The 17,707-nt window shown below is 42.7% G+C and overlaps 1 protein-coding gene across 1 annotated transcript in view; it reads right to left on the bottom strand.

The window, feature by feature from the left end:
- The window catches only part of LOC120026609 (proto-oncogene tyrosine-protein kinase Src-like), a 30,576-nt gene extending 17,785 nt beyond the window's left edge, over nucleotides 1-12,791 (bottom strand). Inside the window, exons 1-7 of the mRNA XM_038971415.1 lie at nucleotides 12,527-12,791; nucleotides 10,861-10,960; nucleotides 9,257-9,355; nucleotides 7,277-7,380; nucleotides 1,784-1,933; nucleotides 1,157-1,312; nucleotides 292-471 (exon numbers count right to left, since the gene is read on the bottom strand). Coding sequence (XP_038827343.1) covers nucleotides 292-471; nucleotides 1,157-1,312; nucleotides 1,784-1,933; nucleotides 7,277-7,380; nucleotides 9,257-9,355; nucleotides 10,861-10,960; nucleotides 12,527-12,791 — 1,054 coding nt within the window. The remainder of the gene's footprint in view (nucleotides 1-291; nucleotides 472-1,156; nucleotides 1,313-1,783; nucleotides 1,934-7,276; nucleotides 7,381-9,256; nucleotides 9,356-10,860; nucleotides 10,961-12,526) is intronic.
- Nucleotides 12,792-17,707: the final 4,916 nt, after the last annotated feature.

The raw sequence follows: 17,707 nt of genomic DNA, 5'->3' as shown, positions 1-17,707 counted from the left end.
CACAAGAACATGATGTGTGTGAGCATGCACATGCCAGCTGAACCATAGTCCATTGTAGTCAGTGATGATGATGATGAAGAGTGTGTGTGCCTCATGTACTAAGTGATTATGATGATTAAGATGATTATGATTACGTGGCACCCTATTCCCTACTTACGTGATAATGTATGTGTTTGTAACAATAGTGGTAGCCACATCTGTTCTACAACTCATCCCCAGAAGCAACATTATTTTTGGAAACAATGGACAGCCATACTGATAATAATGATGATGTGTGTGGTCTACAGTTACCTTGGGTCATGTACTCAGTGACGATGTAGATGGGTTCCTCAGACACCACAGCGTAGAGCTGCACCAGTTTCTCGTGTCTCAGCTTCTTCATGACCTGCGCCTCCTGGAGGAAGGCCTCTGGGGACATGGTGCCCGTCTTCAGAGTCTTGATGGCCACCCGCGTTGTACCGTTCCACTTCCCTGTGGAAACACAGAAGCTATAGGTCAGAGACCCGAGCCAACGTAGCTAAAGGAGTACATTATTTCTCTCGGCAACCCAGACGACCCATGGTACAGGCGCACGTTTCTGCCACAAGCAACCACACAGTTCTTATATGAAATACATAGGTGAAATACATGAAATTGGAATGAATTTTTTTTAAACAAATCTGTATGATGGGCTTAAAACAGCCCTTCAAAAGGTACTCAGAAAGCAGATTTTTTTCATTTGAGGAAAGATAATTAATGTAAGAGCCACATAGAATTTAAGAGCACAAGAAAGACAAGATTTTTTGGGATGGAAAAACTGTGTGTTACTCTAGTGAAAGGAGGATAAACTGCACTGATTCCAGCAAAAAAAAATGTGTATCTGAAGACTGAGCTACCTCATGCTAGCCAGCTGGAAAACAACGACATAGGACACATTTTCAATGTATTGGTATTTAGCCATCCGTCCTAGGCCTTCGGACTGCATTGCCGGATCAAGCATAAATCGACTTTTATGCAGTGTCCAGCCTTGCTGTAGCGTGCCAAGGCAAGATAGGATTAGAATGGCTTTTTCTCTCCAAGCGTGTTCTCTGCATTCTATAATATCAATCCTTTTTGGTGGATTAAATGCAGATACAAATATATCTGTAAAAGGCTCATGCGTGCACGCGCATCTTACCCATCCAGACCTCTCCAAAACATCCCTGGCCCAGTTTGAGGTCGAGGTGGAGCGATTCCCGTGGGATTTCCCAGGCATCGCGGGCCAGGCCCTGGGTCTGAGGCTTCAGCACGGGACACACCTCCGTCAGACAGTGGCACAGCCCGTCTGCATGCTCTGGGGTTAGGTAGGGAGAGATAGAAAGAGGCATACTGTTACCACCTAGACATTTAGCACTGTCCACCCTTGTTAGCACTATCCAGATTAGACAGTAGAAGCAGAGTTTTCTGCGAGACATTTCTGATAATTGTCAGATGTGCCAATCTGTTTGATATTCTTATTGAGTTATTGAGCAATGTCTGTGTAGCCTCTATTCTGTTTCACTTTGACGCATGATCAATATGCTTGACAAAGACACTGCATACCATGTAAGAAAAAGTAGATAGATAGAATGTACTACTCACTTTACACTAGTTGGAAAACAGAATGACAATTGCCCCCATCATGACCTTGACATGCATATTATAGTACATGGACAAATAAATACAAAAACATTCACTTCAAGTTTGATGTTACTCTCTGTATAATAGGAATTTTTGTAAGTAAGTAGCAAAGGCGTTACAAATGTGATTATAATGTGTTACTTACTGCGATAGTGGAAGACCAGCTGCTGCAGACTGCTGAACTGGGTGCGTGAGGTGATATAGAAACCGCCGCTGTCTAGCTTGCGTATCTTGTAGTGTTTGACGTTGAGACCTTTAGTGTTGTCATAGTCCAACACGGACAGGCAATAGGCTCCTGTTCATAAAAACAGAATTAGAAAATAATTACAAGTGTGTGTGTGTGTGTGTGTGTGTGTAACGAGAGATGGGTCAAAACAAATTTAATTAAATTGAATTCAAACGACATTGTCCCAGCAGAGAAATTCATTGCACAGCCATGAGTACATAATAGAACAACATAATAGAACAAAATTGATCTCCAGAATTTGGAACGGCTGATGCTAAAAAAAACTTGTACACTACAACCAGTACAGAGGGTAAGCCTCAATAGCACTGTGCCACTCCCTATGCCTTTATAAATCACTAAAACACATCAACAGTCAGTACTCACAGCTGTACCACTACCAATAGAATCCATGGTGAATATCAATCACTGGTGGGTGCATACGAAGAGCAAATTCTGATTACGCACTTCCCATACACTTCAATTGTGAGACACTTGCATGTTATAATATAAAATAGTCATTATCAGACACTTTTATCCAAAGCCACTTACAGAACTGTCAACTTTAAGAGTGACATATACACTCAGTGGCCAGTTTTGTATTTGTTATGGATCCCCATTAGCTCTTCCTGGGATCAAGTTTATTAGTTACAACCATCTTTTACCGGGTTGGGCCCTCCTTTGCCCCTAGAAAAACCAGACTTTTTTGGGGCATGGAAATATTGCTCAATTGGTATCAAGGGACCTAATGTGTGCCAGGAAGACAATCCCCACACCATCTCCACCAGCCTGTATCGTTGACACCAGGCAGGATGGGGCCATGGACTCATGCTGCTTACGCCAAATCCTTACTCTGCCATTAGAATGATGCCACAGGAAACGGGATTCAGCAGACCAGGCAATGTTTTTCCACTGATCAATTGTCCAGTGTTGGTGATCGCGTGCCCACTGGAGATGCTTCTTTTTGTTTTTAGCTGATAGAGTGGAACCCGGTGTGGTCGTCTGCTGCAATAGCCCATTCGTAACAAGGACCAACGAGTTGTGCATTCCGAGATGCCGTTCTGCACACCACTGTTGTACTGCACCGTTATCTGCCTGTTTGTGGCCCACCTGTTAGCTTGCACAATTCATGCCATTCTCCTTCAATCTCAGGACTACAGATGACTGGATGTTTTTTGTAACCATTCTCGGTAAATCAGACACTGTCGTGCGTGAAAAGTCCAAGAGGCCAGCCGTTTCAGAGATACTGAAACTGGCGAGTCTGGCACTGTCGATCCAGTGGCGGTCGTTGCCATTTAAAATACAGTACCAGTTAAACGTTTGGACACACCTACTCATTCAAGGGTTTTTCTTTATTTGTACTATTTTCTACATTGTAGAATAATAGTGAAGACATCAAAACTATGAAATAACACATACAGAATCATGTAGTAACCAAAAAAGTGTTCAACCAAATCAAAATATATTTTCTATTTGAGATTCTTCAAAGTAGCCACCCTTTGCGTTGATGACAGCTTTGCACAATCTTGCCATTCTCTCAACCAGCTTCACGAGGTCGTCACCTGGAATGCATTTCAATTAACAGGTGTGCCTTCTTAAAAGTTAATTTGTGTTTTTTATTTCCTCCTTAATTCGTTTGGTAAAAGACCAAGTCCATATTATGGCAAGAACAGATCAAATAAGCAAAGAGAAACAATAGTCCATCATTACTTTAAGACATGACGGTCAGTCGATCCGGAAACGAGTACAAATTTGAGATTTTTAGTTCCAACTGCAGTGTCTTTGTGAGACGCAGAGTAGGTGAAGAGATGATCTCCGCACGTGTGGTTCCCACCGGGTGCTTTGCTGGTGACACTATCTGTGATTTATTTAGAATTCAAGGTACACTAACCAGCATGGCTACCACAGCATTCTGTAGCGATACACCATCCCATCTGTTTGCACGTTATGGGACTATAATTTGTTTTACAACAGGACAATGACCCAAAACACACCTCCAGGCTGTGTAAGGGCTAGTTGACCAAGAAGGAGAATGATGATGCTGCATCAGATGACCTGGCCTCCACAATCACCCGTTCTCAAGCCAATTGATATGGTTTGGGATGAGTTGGACCGCAGAGTGAAGGAAAAGCAGCCAACAAGTGCTCAGCATATGTGGGAACTCCTTCAAGACTGTTGGAAAAGCATTATTCATGAAACTGATTGAGAGAATGCCTTGAGTGTGCAAAGCTGTCATCAAGGCAAAGGGTGGCTACTTTGAAGAATCTAAAATATATTTAGATTTGTTTAACACTTTTTTGGTTACTACATTATTCCATATGTGTTATTTCATAGTTTTGATGTCTTCACTACTATTCTACAATGTAGAAAATAGTACAAATAAAGAAAAACCCTTGAATGAGTAGGTGTGTCCAAACTTTTGACTGGTACTGTATATACAATATTTGTTTTATGAACATGGCCTTATTTCTATTAATGTATATTGGATGACTGTCATTCCTATTCCATTCACCCAGCTCAATGTAACATCAACAGGTTTAGGCTACTGCATGATACTCAAATTTTCCCTATACGCTTCATGAGGTTGCTACAACCTAGCCTATGAATTAAAGTTTACAATGTAATTGCACAGGTTTAGAGAAATTTGAGTAATCAAGGTGACAGACATTGACACATTCAATACCGGCTTGCACACTCTTGCCCTTATCTAGCTGATCTAGGGTGTAATCATTAGTCCAACAGTTGAAAACAACAGTTTCTATTGGGCAAATTCATGTATGTTTTTCACCCTGTTTTGTTCTGTTTGCAGCCACATACAAACAGCATGATCCCTTTGATTGTTGTATAATTCCTTCTCGCATCTACGTGCTCTCCTCCTCTCACTTTTCCCATCGCTTATAGACTTCAGTGCACAACACATCCGCTTTCTGTGACCAGGTGGAAAAAAAACTCTCCAAGCCAAACCTTCATATCATAACCCCTACACACAGCCTACATCATTGTCACCATATTAACGACATAGTCAACATAACTACTAGAACTAACGCATTTGTAGACACGCTACAATCATTCAGTACAGTCAGCAGCAAGCAGTTACACTGGTGGGCCCCGTTCGCAATAAATTAATAAAACCAAAAGCTTACCTTGACTTGGAAGAGTTCCAGTGTTGGATAGCCATAGCCATAGCCAGCTAGCTAACATAGCATCCCTCTCTGTTTGAGTAGGCTAAACTAGCTAGCTGCATTCACTAAGTAAGTGAAGGTCATTTTTGAATAAATGATTTTGTTCAGACTGTTCAACTATTGTCTTTCTCTCTCTTTGAGTCAACTACTCACGACATGTTATGCACCGCAGCGCTAGCTAGCTGTAGCTTGTGCTTTCAATACTAGATTAATTATCTGATCCTGGGTGGGAACAATGTGCCGCCTAGGTTTTGTATTTAAGTCAACGTACCCAGAGGAGGAAAGAAACTAAGTGTCCTCCAGCTACACCATGGTGCCAACCTACAGAGTACTGCTAAGGCTACTGTTTGAATTTATATGCAATTCACTGAGGATGGTCCTCCCCTGAGGATCCTCCACTGCTCAAAGTCGTTTAGGTCACGAGTTTTGCCCATTCTAGTGTTCAATCGAACAGTAACTGAATGCCTCACTGCCTGCCCGCCTGCTTTATATAGCAAGCCACGGCCACGTGCATCACTGTCTGTAGGAGCGAAAGATTTGTGAACGGGGTGGTGTACCTAATAAACTTGACCACTGAATGTACATGTACAAAATACACTGGGTAAACAAGAAATGTGGAACACCTTCCTAATATTGAGTTGCACCTCCTTTTGCCCTCAGAACAGCCTCAATTCATCAGGGCATGGACTCTACAAGGTGTCAAAAGCATTCCACAGTGATGCTGGACCATGTTGACTCCAATGCTTCCCCACAAGGCCCATGTTGACTCCAATGCTTCCCCACAGTTGTGTCAAGTTGGCTGGATGTCCTTTGGGTTTTGGACCATTTCTTATACACACGGGAAACTGTTGAGCGGGAAAGACCCAGCAGCGTTGCAGTTCTTAACACACTCAAACCAGTGTGCCTGGCACCTAATACCATACCCCCATTCAAAGGCACTTTAATATTTTGTCTTGCCAATTCACCCTCTGAATGGCACACATACACATCCATGTCTCAACGCTTAAAAATCCTTCTTTAACCTGTATCTCCCCCTTCATCTGCACTGATATGAAGAGTATTTAACAGGTGACATCAAAAAGGATCATAGCTTTCACCTGGTCATGGAAAGAGCAGGTATTCCTACTGTTTTGTACACTCCGTGTATGTGGCCCATGTGGGAATCAAACCGGTAATGAAAGTAAGCATCATCATGCTCTCCGGACTTCAGATCAAACCGGCGGCAAGACGCCGTCTCTAATGGTACCCCCGGTACCCCTGAGCCAGGACTGAAGGAATGAAGCACACTACCTAGAGCATGCAACCCTACTCTACCCTCTAAAGCAGGGGAGTCCAACTCAATTCCAATCCGGTCTGCAATTTGTTTCCAATTAAGACCTAGACAACCAGATGAGGGGAGGTCACTAATCAATGACCGTAATTATTAAAAGCAAGTACAATGAAGGAGTGAAAACCTGCAGACAAATCGGCCCTCGAGGACTGGAGTTTGATACGTGCTCTAAAAGCATGAACCCTGCACACTTCTGCATGCATCATACACCCTATGGCATAAATACTACAAAACTACAACACAAGCCTTTCTCACTAAAATATTAGTGCACATTAGTATACTTGCACCCTCAACACTATGGCATAGATCATCCCCACTATAACACAAGCCCTACACACTACTATGCACCCTACACACACACACATCAGCATACACCATGCCTACAGACCAAACTACACACTACACCATATGAACTCTATACCTTAGAACATGAGCTCTATGCCCTGCAGAATGGAATCTAAAGCACCCTACGCTGTAAATCCTTTCCCTAGACCCTCCCCCTGTGTGTGCTTGTGTGTGTGTATGCGAGAGACAGTGTGTGTGTGACTGTGTGTATGATTGCGTGTGTGTGCATGCAGAGATTTTATAGCCAGAGGTAATCCAGCACCCTCGCACGGTGACTTAGCTCTGCCTGTGTGATTCACTGCCCCCGTCCATTCACAGGTGCTCCACTCCCCAATTCCTCCAAAATAACCCCCACCCTACGCCACCGATTCACAGCTAGAGGCCCCCGGGACAAAAAGACCCCAAAAGTATCTATTCACGCATTTGGTGAGTACATTCTGTGTTAGAAAGGACTACTTCACAAAAGAAAGGAGAACATCAAGAAGGAATTTGACAATAATCAAAGTGCTTCTAATCCATGTCTAAAATGGCCGTCGCTCTCTCAGAGGTTCTTCTCACCTTTAGTGGTTTCGCTCTCTCGGACCAGGAAGGTTCCTCGTCGGTTCTGTAAACTCAGAAGGAGCCTCTCCGAGTTGCGCCGAGTTATCTTCCCAAAATACCACCTGCGAAAGTGGGCCAGAGTGAGTAAGAAAGAACAGTGAGAACCTGCCACTAAGCAGCTTTAAAGGAACATCGTCATAGTTGGTGTCATGTTTTCAGACTTCAAAAACAGCGTAATGTTAAGAAGAGTTTCCATCTCGTGCTATTGATTGTGGAGATCCAGTTATATGCCTCAACCAAATAAATGGAAATAATAAGCACAGAAAAAACTGGATGTTATATGGTTCCTAGCCTCTCTTGGGTAGGGGGCAGTATTTTGACGTACGGATGAAAAGCGTGCCCAAAGTAAACTGCCTGTTACTCAGGCCCAGAAGCTAGGATATGCATATAATTGACAGATTTGGATAGAAAACACTCTAAAGTTTCCAAAACTGTTAAAATAATGTATGTGAGTATAACAGAACTGATATTGCAGGCGAAACCCCGAGGACAAACCATCCCCCCCAAAAAAGAAAAATCAGTCTACCCCTATTTTCAATGGTTATCACTTTTATTATAAGGCCAAGTCCTCCCAGATTGCAGTTCATAGGGCTCCACTAGATGTCAACAGTCTTTAGAAAGAGTTTCAGGCTGGTTTTTGGAAGAATGAGCCAGAAATTTGAGTTTTTCTAGGTGGCTCCCATTTTGGCTGTAGTGTTTCCAAGCGCGTGGAAGAGAGCGCGTTCTTTGGTATTTTTCTCCGGGAAGACAATAACGATTCTCCGTCTTAAATTTGATCATTTATTTACGTATTAGGGTACCTAAGGTTTGATTCTAAATGTTGTTTGACTTGTTTGGAAAAGTTTATTAGTAACGTTTGGGATTCATTTTGTATGCATTTTGATAGAGGGAAACTGGGTCGATTATTGACTGAAGCGTGCCAGCTAAACTGAGTTTTTATGGATATAAAGAAGGACATTATCAAACAAAAGGACCATTTGTGATGTAACTGGGACATTTTGGAGTGCCAACAGAATAAGACCTTCAAAAGGTAAGGCATTTTTTATATCGCTATTTCTGACTTTTGTGTCGCACCTGCCTGGTTGAAATATGTTTTTCATGTGTTTGTATGCGGGGCGCTGTCCTCAGATAATCGCATGGTTTGCTTTTGCCGTAAATCCTTTTTAAAATCTGACACGGCAGCTGGATTAACAAGAAGTTAAGCTTTATTTTAATGTATTACACTTGTGATTTTATGAAAGTTAAATATTTATAATACTGTAGTTTGAATTTTGCGCTCCGCAATTTCACCGGATGTTGGCCAGGTGGGACGCTACCGTCCCACCTGCCCATAAGAAGTTAAACATGGTGCTTCTCTTTTTCATTCATTTTGGATTGTGACATATTGCTGGATCTACAAAATAGATGGCCTGGGACGTGGAGTTCTCTCAACAGAAAACCACTTTTCAGCTCTGAAAACACCTGACAAACTTTGATTTTGGAGGGTAAATGTCCCTTTAATGTCCCTACGAAGCACTGCTTTTGCCCATTCAAAACCACTGAAGTACATCTGCGAATAGGGCATTTTACTGTTCACATGGGTCTGTGTGTGTGTATATATATACATATATATACACACACCTACCTTAGAGAAATCAAGAATTTCTGGAAAACCTGGGATTTTACCCAAATTTTGCGAACCACTAGCTGGCACAGCCACAAAGTCATAAAATCTGATTTTAAACCTAACGTTAACCACACTGCTAAACCTAATGCCTAACCTTACATTAAGACCATAAAGCAACAACAACACAAAACATCACACATTTTTACAGTTTAGCCAATTTTGACTGCAGCTGGCCCATCTATTGGAAATCACTCAGTTCTGCCTCCAAGACAAGATTCATGACAATAAACAGCAATCTGCAAGAAAACAGGAAGAAAGAAAAGTTGAGGTACTCTTCTGCCTGGATGGAGTCAGAGGGGGCCACGTAGTTGCTGGGGATATAACCGCTTTCTCCAGTGGTCAGAGACCGAGCGAGCCACCAGTCCCCTTCCCTGCAGCACGACATAGGAGAGGAGGAGACGACAGGGTTATTGACTGGGACAATCAGAACCCTTCCCTGGGTTCATTCAGGGTACTAACTGGTCATTCGCATCAGATACAGACTATTTGACAGTGGTTGAAGCCTAAAAACACCACCGTGAGTCAACAAGTGTAGTACACCGATTTCTGTGCTCATATCATGAAACTCACAGGATAATAAAATAATCTTAAACTCTCTTGACTAAATAAGAATTAATAAAACAGGGATACCAAGTGAACACAATATGACTGATTATACCATATTCTGTGCCAATTCACCTTTGCCTTCATAAGCACAATTGTTTGGTTTGCTTGTAGTGAGCAGTAAATCTTACAACAACAAAATAAGACTGGGTACTCCACATGCTGTAGCTTGGGTTTACAAATATTACCTCAGTGCACATTTTGAGGATAAACAGGTTCAATGGAAAGAGGAACGGTGGAGAGATAAGTTAAGACAGGGGGCTCAGAAAGGACTAGTTCACTGACCTGAAGCTGTACTTTCTCCTAAGAGAAACCATGAAGCGTGAGAGAGGGAAATAACAGAAACAGCAGAGAACATCAAACACATACAGAGAGAAATGCAGCAAACAGCACTGCACAGCACACAAGACAAGACAAGACCATACCTCAAGCATTTCAGACCATTGAACAATAACAGAAAAACTGAAAAAATACAATCGGCATCTAACTCCAAAATGGCTTGACCTGAAATGGTTGTATTTGAACCATGCATTTTAAATGTCTTCCTATAGTGTCTTACGAGTTATGTCTTTAACGCAACTCTGTTGTACTTGTGTCTTTTATCCTGCTGCAACCAAAACACCCAGTGAAGGAACAAATAAAGATTTTGGAAACAAACTGGCTTGCGTCCTTTGAAGAGATGCTTTGGAAAGGTCATAAACTTGTAAATGAAAACAAATTAAAAAATCCTTTTAAACTATTACACCCAATCAACACTAGAAGGGCTAGAATCAGGGTTGTGTTTATTAGATCACACAACATTAAAACGTTACAGAACAGAAAAATTAAAATGTGTGATTTTGTATAGAACAGGCAATGCTTTTAGTTTGTTTTCTTTCATTTGGCGCCTAATGAACATGACCTGACAAGGCTGTCAATGTAAGATCTGAAAGCATTAGTAGTAGTGTTGTACCGAGGTGATGGGGTCGAGAGAAAGGGGACAGACATTGTTGTCTGGCTAACGAGGAATTATGAATAAGTGGGCACTCTGTGACTGTGCGCGCGTGTGTGTGTGTGTGTGTGTGTGTGTGTGTGTGCGCACACGAGTGAGTGAGCGAGCGAGCGAGCGAGCGAGCTCATGGGTGTGTGTTTATAGAGCGTGCTTGCTGTGTTTACAGAACAACGTGTGTGTTTGGGTTTGTCTATGTCTGGATGAGTGTGTGTGTCTAGGTGGAAGTAGAGCGTGGATATGTTGGATCTAAACAGGAAGACGATGGCGTGGGCATCTCCTTACGTGTTGTTGACGATCTGCAGCCGCTCGCCTTTCTTGAACGTCAGGTCCGAGGCAGTCCGTGACTCATAGTCGTAGAGCGCCACAAATGTAGTGACACCTCCTGTGGGACAGACACACACACAAACACTGTATTTTAGACATGGGAGAGTTGGGCTAACACACATCTGAGAAACAGCAAAAGGGAAAAAGTACAGTATCCTCTTCCTGCAATATACAGCTCATATTGATATAAACCTGAATACTAACATAGATTCATAGAACTGGGTATTATTTTTTCCCTAACCATTACTTAAGGCAGGAGGATTACTAGCTATGTTGCCCCCGCTTACGTATGTTGTCTCAATTTAATATTTTGGCATTGGCATCTTAAAACATTACATTGGAGGTCTTTGCACAGAAAGAAAAGAGGAAACACTGAGCTGTATAATACAATTTAGCATCTCCCGCTAAGAGATATCGGGCATTTACATTAGGGCTGCCCAATAGTCCTTGAAGGTCACAACATATATAGCTTACAACAGCCACCTGATTTAGAACGTGGCATCTCTGGCCTACATTGATTGGTTAATTAGTTGCCGGGGGGATAACCCGAGCCTGCAGAAAATTCCCAATATGAGAGGGCAACCAATCTCTTTACAGGAGATGCAAAATAATTCCTGACCTGTCCAGACACATAGTTAAGATGCTTGGCGCTGAACTTGGATATTATAACATTGTCTGGTCTGTGAGTCTTCAAAGTCAAACTGAAGATGGTTTTCTACTCTAAGCAGTTGCAGCCTTAAGGGAACACTTCAAATATGTTTTACTTCCTATATATGTGAAAATGGTGTGTTTCTTTGTTTTGTAGTCAAAAAGATAAGACACTGGTAGGTGCTGGATATCATGAACACGAGGTAAAAAATAAGCAAAGTGTTCCTTTACCTTCATTGTGAATCAGGGTGTTTTTCTAAGCTCTGCTTTAGAGCGACGGTGCCCAAACTCTGAACTACGCTTTAGGGCCTAAGGACATCAAATCCAGTTTAGTCGAGTTGATAAAAAAGGGGCATTCATGTGAATGATGACATTTTGGATCTTCCTCAAACAAAATTCATAGAAAGATCCTTCGGGGGAAGGATGTTTGCTTTACACTTAATCTGTACCCAAAATGATTATTGAGAAATAATTATTTAAAAGAAATGGGTGACATTTACATTCCAAAGGGACATGTAACATATTTCCATTTGAATGTTCCATAATGTTTTTCCCTGCTTCATGCAGCCTAGGCAGCATTGGAACGTCCTGCTCCACCTACCTGGAGTGGTCCTCTGTGAGGAGAGTGGTCAGTGGTCCTCTGTGAGGAGAGATGATGCTTTGGAAAGGTCATAAACTTGTAAATAAAATAGAAAAGCCTCAACTATCAGAGCCAATCAACACTAGAAGGGCTATAATCGGGGTTGTGTTAATTAGAGCAAGCAACAGAAAACATTTTTTTTACCTTTTTTCAACAGAAAAAGAAAAATGTGTGTTTCTTATGGGACAGGCAGTGCCTCACTGTTTTAGTTTGTTTTCTTTCATTTGGTGCCTAATGAACATGACCTGACAAGGCTGTCATTGTAAGATCTGAAATCATTCCATCTGAACATTCCACAATGTTTTGCCCTGCTTCACGCAGCCCTGCTCCACTTACCTGCCAGTGGTCCTCTGTGAGGAGAGATGATGCTGCCCGTGTGGTCCACCCCGCCGAACAGTGCCAGCTCAGGGGTGTTGGTAGGGGCATGCCCGGGGTGGTGGCCGCGCCTCGTGCCCCCTACGGCGGGACTTCTGTTGGGGGTCTGGGTCTGCTGGGCTGGGCTGAGGTGGTGGTGCATGCTGTCCAAGCCTGTTCCAATGGTTCCATCCAGACTCAGTGAGCGCTGACCCGGCTCCTTAGGCTTGCTCTTGCCCGCTCCCATCAGCAGGCCTGAGTAAAAGAAACAATGATTCAAATCTCAAGTTGATCCATTTCAATCTTTCTCAATGCAGATCAGACCTGTTTGATTTAATGCAATCTCTCAATTCAATTCTATACACTGAATTCAATTCACTCAAGCCAGAACTGATGATTGGATGGAGAGACACCTCTCTTCCTGACTGGTTCTATATAACCCCTTTCCGTGCAACGGTATAATCATTCAGCAGGGTGGGGTTCATTAGGAACCAAACAAAATAAAACAGGCTGAAACAAGGAGGGGACTACCTGGACTTGTCCAACACGGCACACTTATTTTGTTTTCTATTGCAAAACATTTTAAAATAATGAAAACCAACCTGGTGAACACCAACCATAAATAAATACAGATATACACAATAAGACAGTGTATAACTGCGATGAATGGAAATACCGGTCTCGGTCGAAGTTGGCAACAACACTTTGTCGTCATCACCTGTAATTCTAGTATTAGTTCAAAACCGCTGCATTTGAAGTTGAATCCTGTTCTTACGGGTCTCTCAGTTACAAACATGGACACAGACACCAGTTCAATTCTGCACAACAGAATGAGTCACAGTGAGGAAGCCTATTACAGGCTAGATAATACACACGCACACAGCTTGTTCCGTTGTGAGCAGCAGGCCTCTCAGTTCCAGACAGTTAGTGTGTGTGAGCAGCTGTTATGATCTGTCCCTGAGAACAGAAGCTCTGACACACACACACACGTGTCTCTCAAATCCAGTTTCCAACACACTCACTGTGACTGTGTGTGTGTACAGACAAGTTAAGTTGGTATACATTGTCCAATGAAATGCTTACTTACAGGTTCCTTCTCGAAAACGCAACAGCAATAAGAAATGGTAAAAAACAAGAATATGAACATAAAGTAAATGGCAGTAGAGTAGAATAAACATTTTAGCATAAGTAAAATTCAGGAAGGCAATTTATAGTACAATATTTACTTGTGTATTGGGGAAAGGGGGATGGCGGGCAAGTGTATAAATTGAGCAGTATAATAAGAGTCTGGTAGCAGTTAGTTGTGCAACGGTTGGGAGAATCAGAGCAGCTGGCCTGTCCAGTTCAAGTGTTCAGCAGTCTGATGGCTTGTTCAGCAGTCTCATGCTCCGATACCGTCTGCCCGGCGGTAAGGGAGAGAACAGCTTGTGGCTGGGGTATGTGGGATCCCTGATAATGCTGCGTGCCTGCCTCAGCCATCGTTTCGAGTAGATGTCCTGGATGGGTGGAAGCACGGTCCCAGTGATGTACTGGGACGTCTTCACCACCCACTGGAGGGCCTTGCGGTCGTGGACTGAGACATTTCCTAACCAGGCCATGGTGCAACCGGTTAGTACGCTCTCGATAGTGCAGTGGTATTATTTGGAGAGAACCCAGGGCGGCATGCCGAATTTATTAAGCCGTCTTAGGAAGTAGAGATGCTGTTACACCCTCTTGACAAGAGGGGTGGCGTTGTTGGTCCAGGACAAGTCCTTGGTGATGTGGACGCAGAGGAATTTAAAAATCGTGACTCTCGACTACAGTCCCATTGATGTGGATTGGGACATTTCCCTCATCTGCTTTCTGAAGTCAACAATCAACTCCTTTGTTTTGCTCACGTTGTTGTCATGACACCGTAACGCCATTTCACTTACCTCCTCCCTAAAGACTGACTCGGCGCTGTCGGCTATCAGGCCTACAACTGTGGTGCCGTCAGCAAACCTTATGATGGAGTTGGTGACGTGCAAAGCCACGCAGTCGTGGGTGAACAGGGAGTACAGCAGAGGACTGAGGACACCCCTGGGGCACTCCAGTGTTAAGAGGTGTTGTTGCCAATCCTTACAGCATGTGGTCTGCCCGTCAGGAAGTCCAGGATCCAGTTGCAGAGGGTGGTGTCCAGACCCAGGGCTCTGAGCTTGGTGTCGAGCTTGAAGGGAACAATAGTGTTGAACGCTGAACTGTAGTCAATGAACAGCATTTACACGTGTTCCTCTTGCCGAGATGTGTTACGGCCGTGTGAAGACAGACAGGGTTGAGTGTGACTAACAGAGGGTGGGGGAGGAGCAGATTTACTGGGAAGAGCTAAAACAGGAATGGGGGGGGGGGGGGGTGGGGGGGGGGGGGTATGCTGCAGCATCTGAGGTTGTGGTTGTGTCTGTGTTGCCGCATTTGTCCATGAGTGTGAATGGATTTTGACACATTCGAGTGCAGGTGTGGAGATTTCTTCTCTGTTTTGGGGTTTTTAATACATTGTTGTGTGTGTGTGTGTGTGTGTGTGTGTGTGTGTACTCAGATGAAAAGGTAAGGAACATGCTGTGTGTGTGCGTTCATGCGTGTGCATTCATGCTAGGGCTGGACGATATGGTCAAAATATTATATCACGGTATTTAATTCGTATTTTTTTTTAAACGGTATTTTTGGTTTTTGAATGATAAAAGTACTACTACATTTGCTTTATGAGTAGTGAGTGATCCTAGGGTGGCAACACATACACTCTAAGTGATTTCAATAAGTCTTTCTCCATTCTGATTGTTTTATACTGTTCAATTCGACTAAAACAAATTTCAGCACTTTGATCATTTCTGCAGTTGCTGCACTCAATTGCAGTGGTGGAAAAAGTACCCAATTGTCATACTTGAGTAAAAGTAAAGATATGTTTATAGAAAATTACTCAAGTAAAAGTGAAAGCCACCCAGTAAAATAATACTTGAGTAATAGTCTAAAAGTATTTGGATTTAAATATACTTAATTATCAAAAGTCAATGTAATTGATAAAATGTACTTAAGTATCAAAAGTAAAAGTATAAATAATTTCAAATTCCTTATATTAAGCAAACCAGATGGCACCATTTTATTTGTTTAATTTACAGATAGCCAGGGGCACACTCCAACACTCACAAAAACATTTGTGTTTAGTGAGTCCTCCAGATCAGAGGCAGTAGATAACCAGGGATGTTCTCTTGACAAGTGCATGAATTGGACCAAGTAAAAGTTGTCAAAAATAAAAATAGTAAAGTACAGATACCCAAAAAATGATTTTTTCTTAAAGTACTTTACACCACTGCTCAATTGAGATAATTTCCACACTGCCACGTAGGGCTGCACGATATGGGCAAATAATCTAGGACTTATTTTTAGCCAAATGTTGCAATTGCGATTTTACTTGCGAATTTGAGCAAAACTGTTGGAATCATGGAAATAGAATGACCATTTTAATTCTATAATTAGAATATAATAGTGGGCACTTTGAATACAGTGTTGTTTGACATGACAACAAATTAAAATGACAAGGAGGAGTTATTGTGACAGAGTAGGAACAAAGGTGTGTTTAAGTGTTTCCTATAAGCTTTGGCTACATTGCATGCTTTCTCTTAGCTACTTCATGTAGCTAACATTTTCTTGCTTGCATATTCCTCTTTGATTTAGAAGATACTCTTGCACAAACAACATGCTGATTTAGGTCTACACCATCACTGTTATTATCAGCGGCGGCTTCCCGCATGCGCGATTCATTTGCAGTCTGGACGCGGAGGGGTGAACATCTCCTGTTCTGACTGCAGCTGGGAGAGACTGCTGCGCCAGGACTGGGCCGCGTGTGAGTGCTTTGGGACGGGGGTGGGGCCCACGCAGCACCCACTGCTCGTTGAGAAGAGTAAGAAAGATACGTGCTTTTATGTCAGAGTCTCCAAAAGTCTCCAATAACACCAGAAAAAGTCGCTAGATTTGTCGCTAGTCGCTTTTTTGAAAATGTATCGCTAGAGGGGTCTGAATACCCGCTAAATATAGCGACAAAGTCGCTAAGTTGGCAACACTGCTCGTGGTTGAGGAATATCAAATGTGCTCCTTGAGTGACAGGGGGTGTGGCTAGATCTGTGTGGAAAGTGGCACGCGGAAAGAGCGGAGAGAGATGACTCAAGAAGCGAAGTAAACTATAAAAATGTACATTACACATGGCGTATCACATTTAACAACCCAAACACCGGTATAGAAGGTAAAGTAAAAACCCAAACTGGTCCCTGCATCAATACCGGTATATCATAAAATTCGGTATACCGCCCAGCCCTAGTTCATGCATGCACACACACCTTCAGAGGAAAAGGAAAAACATCCTGCTGTGTGCATCTATAAATACGGATGGGAATGTGTGTGAGAATGCATGGCTCTAATTTATCTGTAGTCAGAATGAAGGCCAGCCCAGTGGGGGGAATAACGTTTTCCTCAGTGTCATGCTGCTTAGTCACACAGAGAGACAGCCGGGGGGTAGATGACAGCTCAATGTTAGTGGGCGTTTGATGAGACTACTGCAGGTCACTGGAATTGTGGAACCAAAGGACAAAATAATGTACACAAGCCTGGCCCTGGACAAAATACCATCAGCTGGGGTCTAAAGTCTGTACCAATGTATTAGCTTAGCATAGTGGTGGCTAGCTAGTTAAGCTAGCTTGCGCATAGGCTGGGCCCTGGACCAAACAGCATCCAGGCCAAAAGCCATACCAATGTTGTAGCATTAACTATATAGTTGAAGCTAGCTTAGCTATCATGTGCACATGTCTGGATTGGGACAAAACACCAGCATCAAAGGCCAAAAGCCTATACCGATGTCCTAGTATGATGGAAGTTTAGCTGGTTCAAGTGACATCACCTTCCCTGAGAACTGGTTCATTATGTTCAGTAGGCTACAAAATGAAGAAAGCTAATTGAAACATAGGATGTACTACCCAAACTTATCTACTGAGAATACCCAATTTATTTTTCTTTTTTTCCAAAAAGCTTTGGTTCTGAAGAAAAAAAAAGCTTTGGTTTTAGTGGTGTACCAGTAAGCCTACTACTGACAGTAACTTTACAGAGTGCAGAGTTCTGATGGAAGGCAGTGTTGTGCAGAATACCGGTGTGGTTGCTAAACTA

This window comes from Salvelinus namaycush, chromosome 2 (assembly GCF_016432855.1).
Source record: "Salvelinus namaycush isolate Seneca chromosome 2, SaNama_1.0, whole genome shotgun sequence".
Classification (NCBI taxonomy): Eukaryota; Metazoa; Chordata; class Actinopteri; order Salmoniformes; family Salmonidae; genus Salvelinus; species Salvelinus namaycush.
Note: the sequence above shows the minus strand (reverse complement) of the source record. Positions and strands in the feature narration are given on the sequence as shown.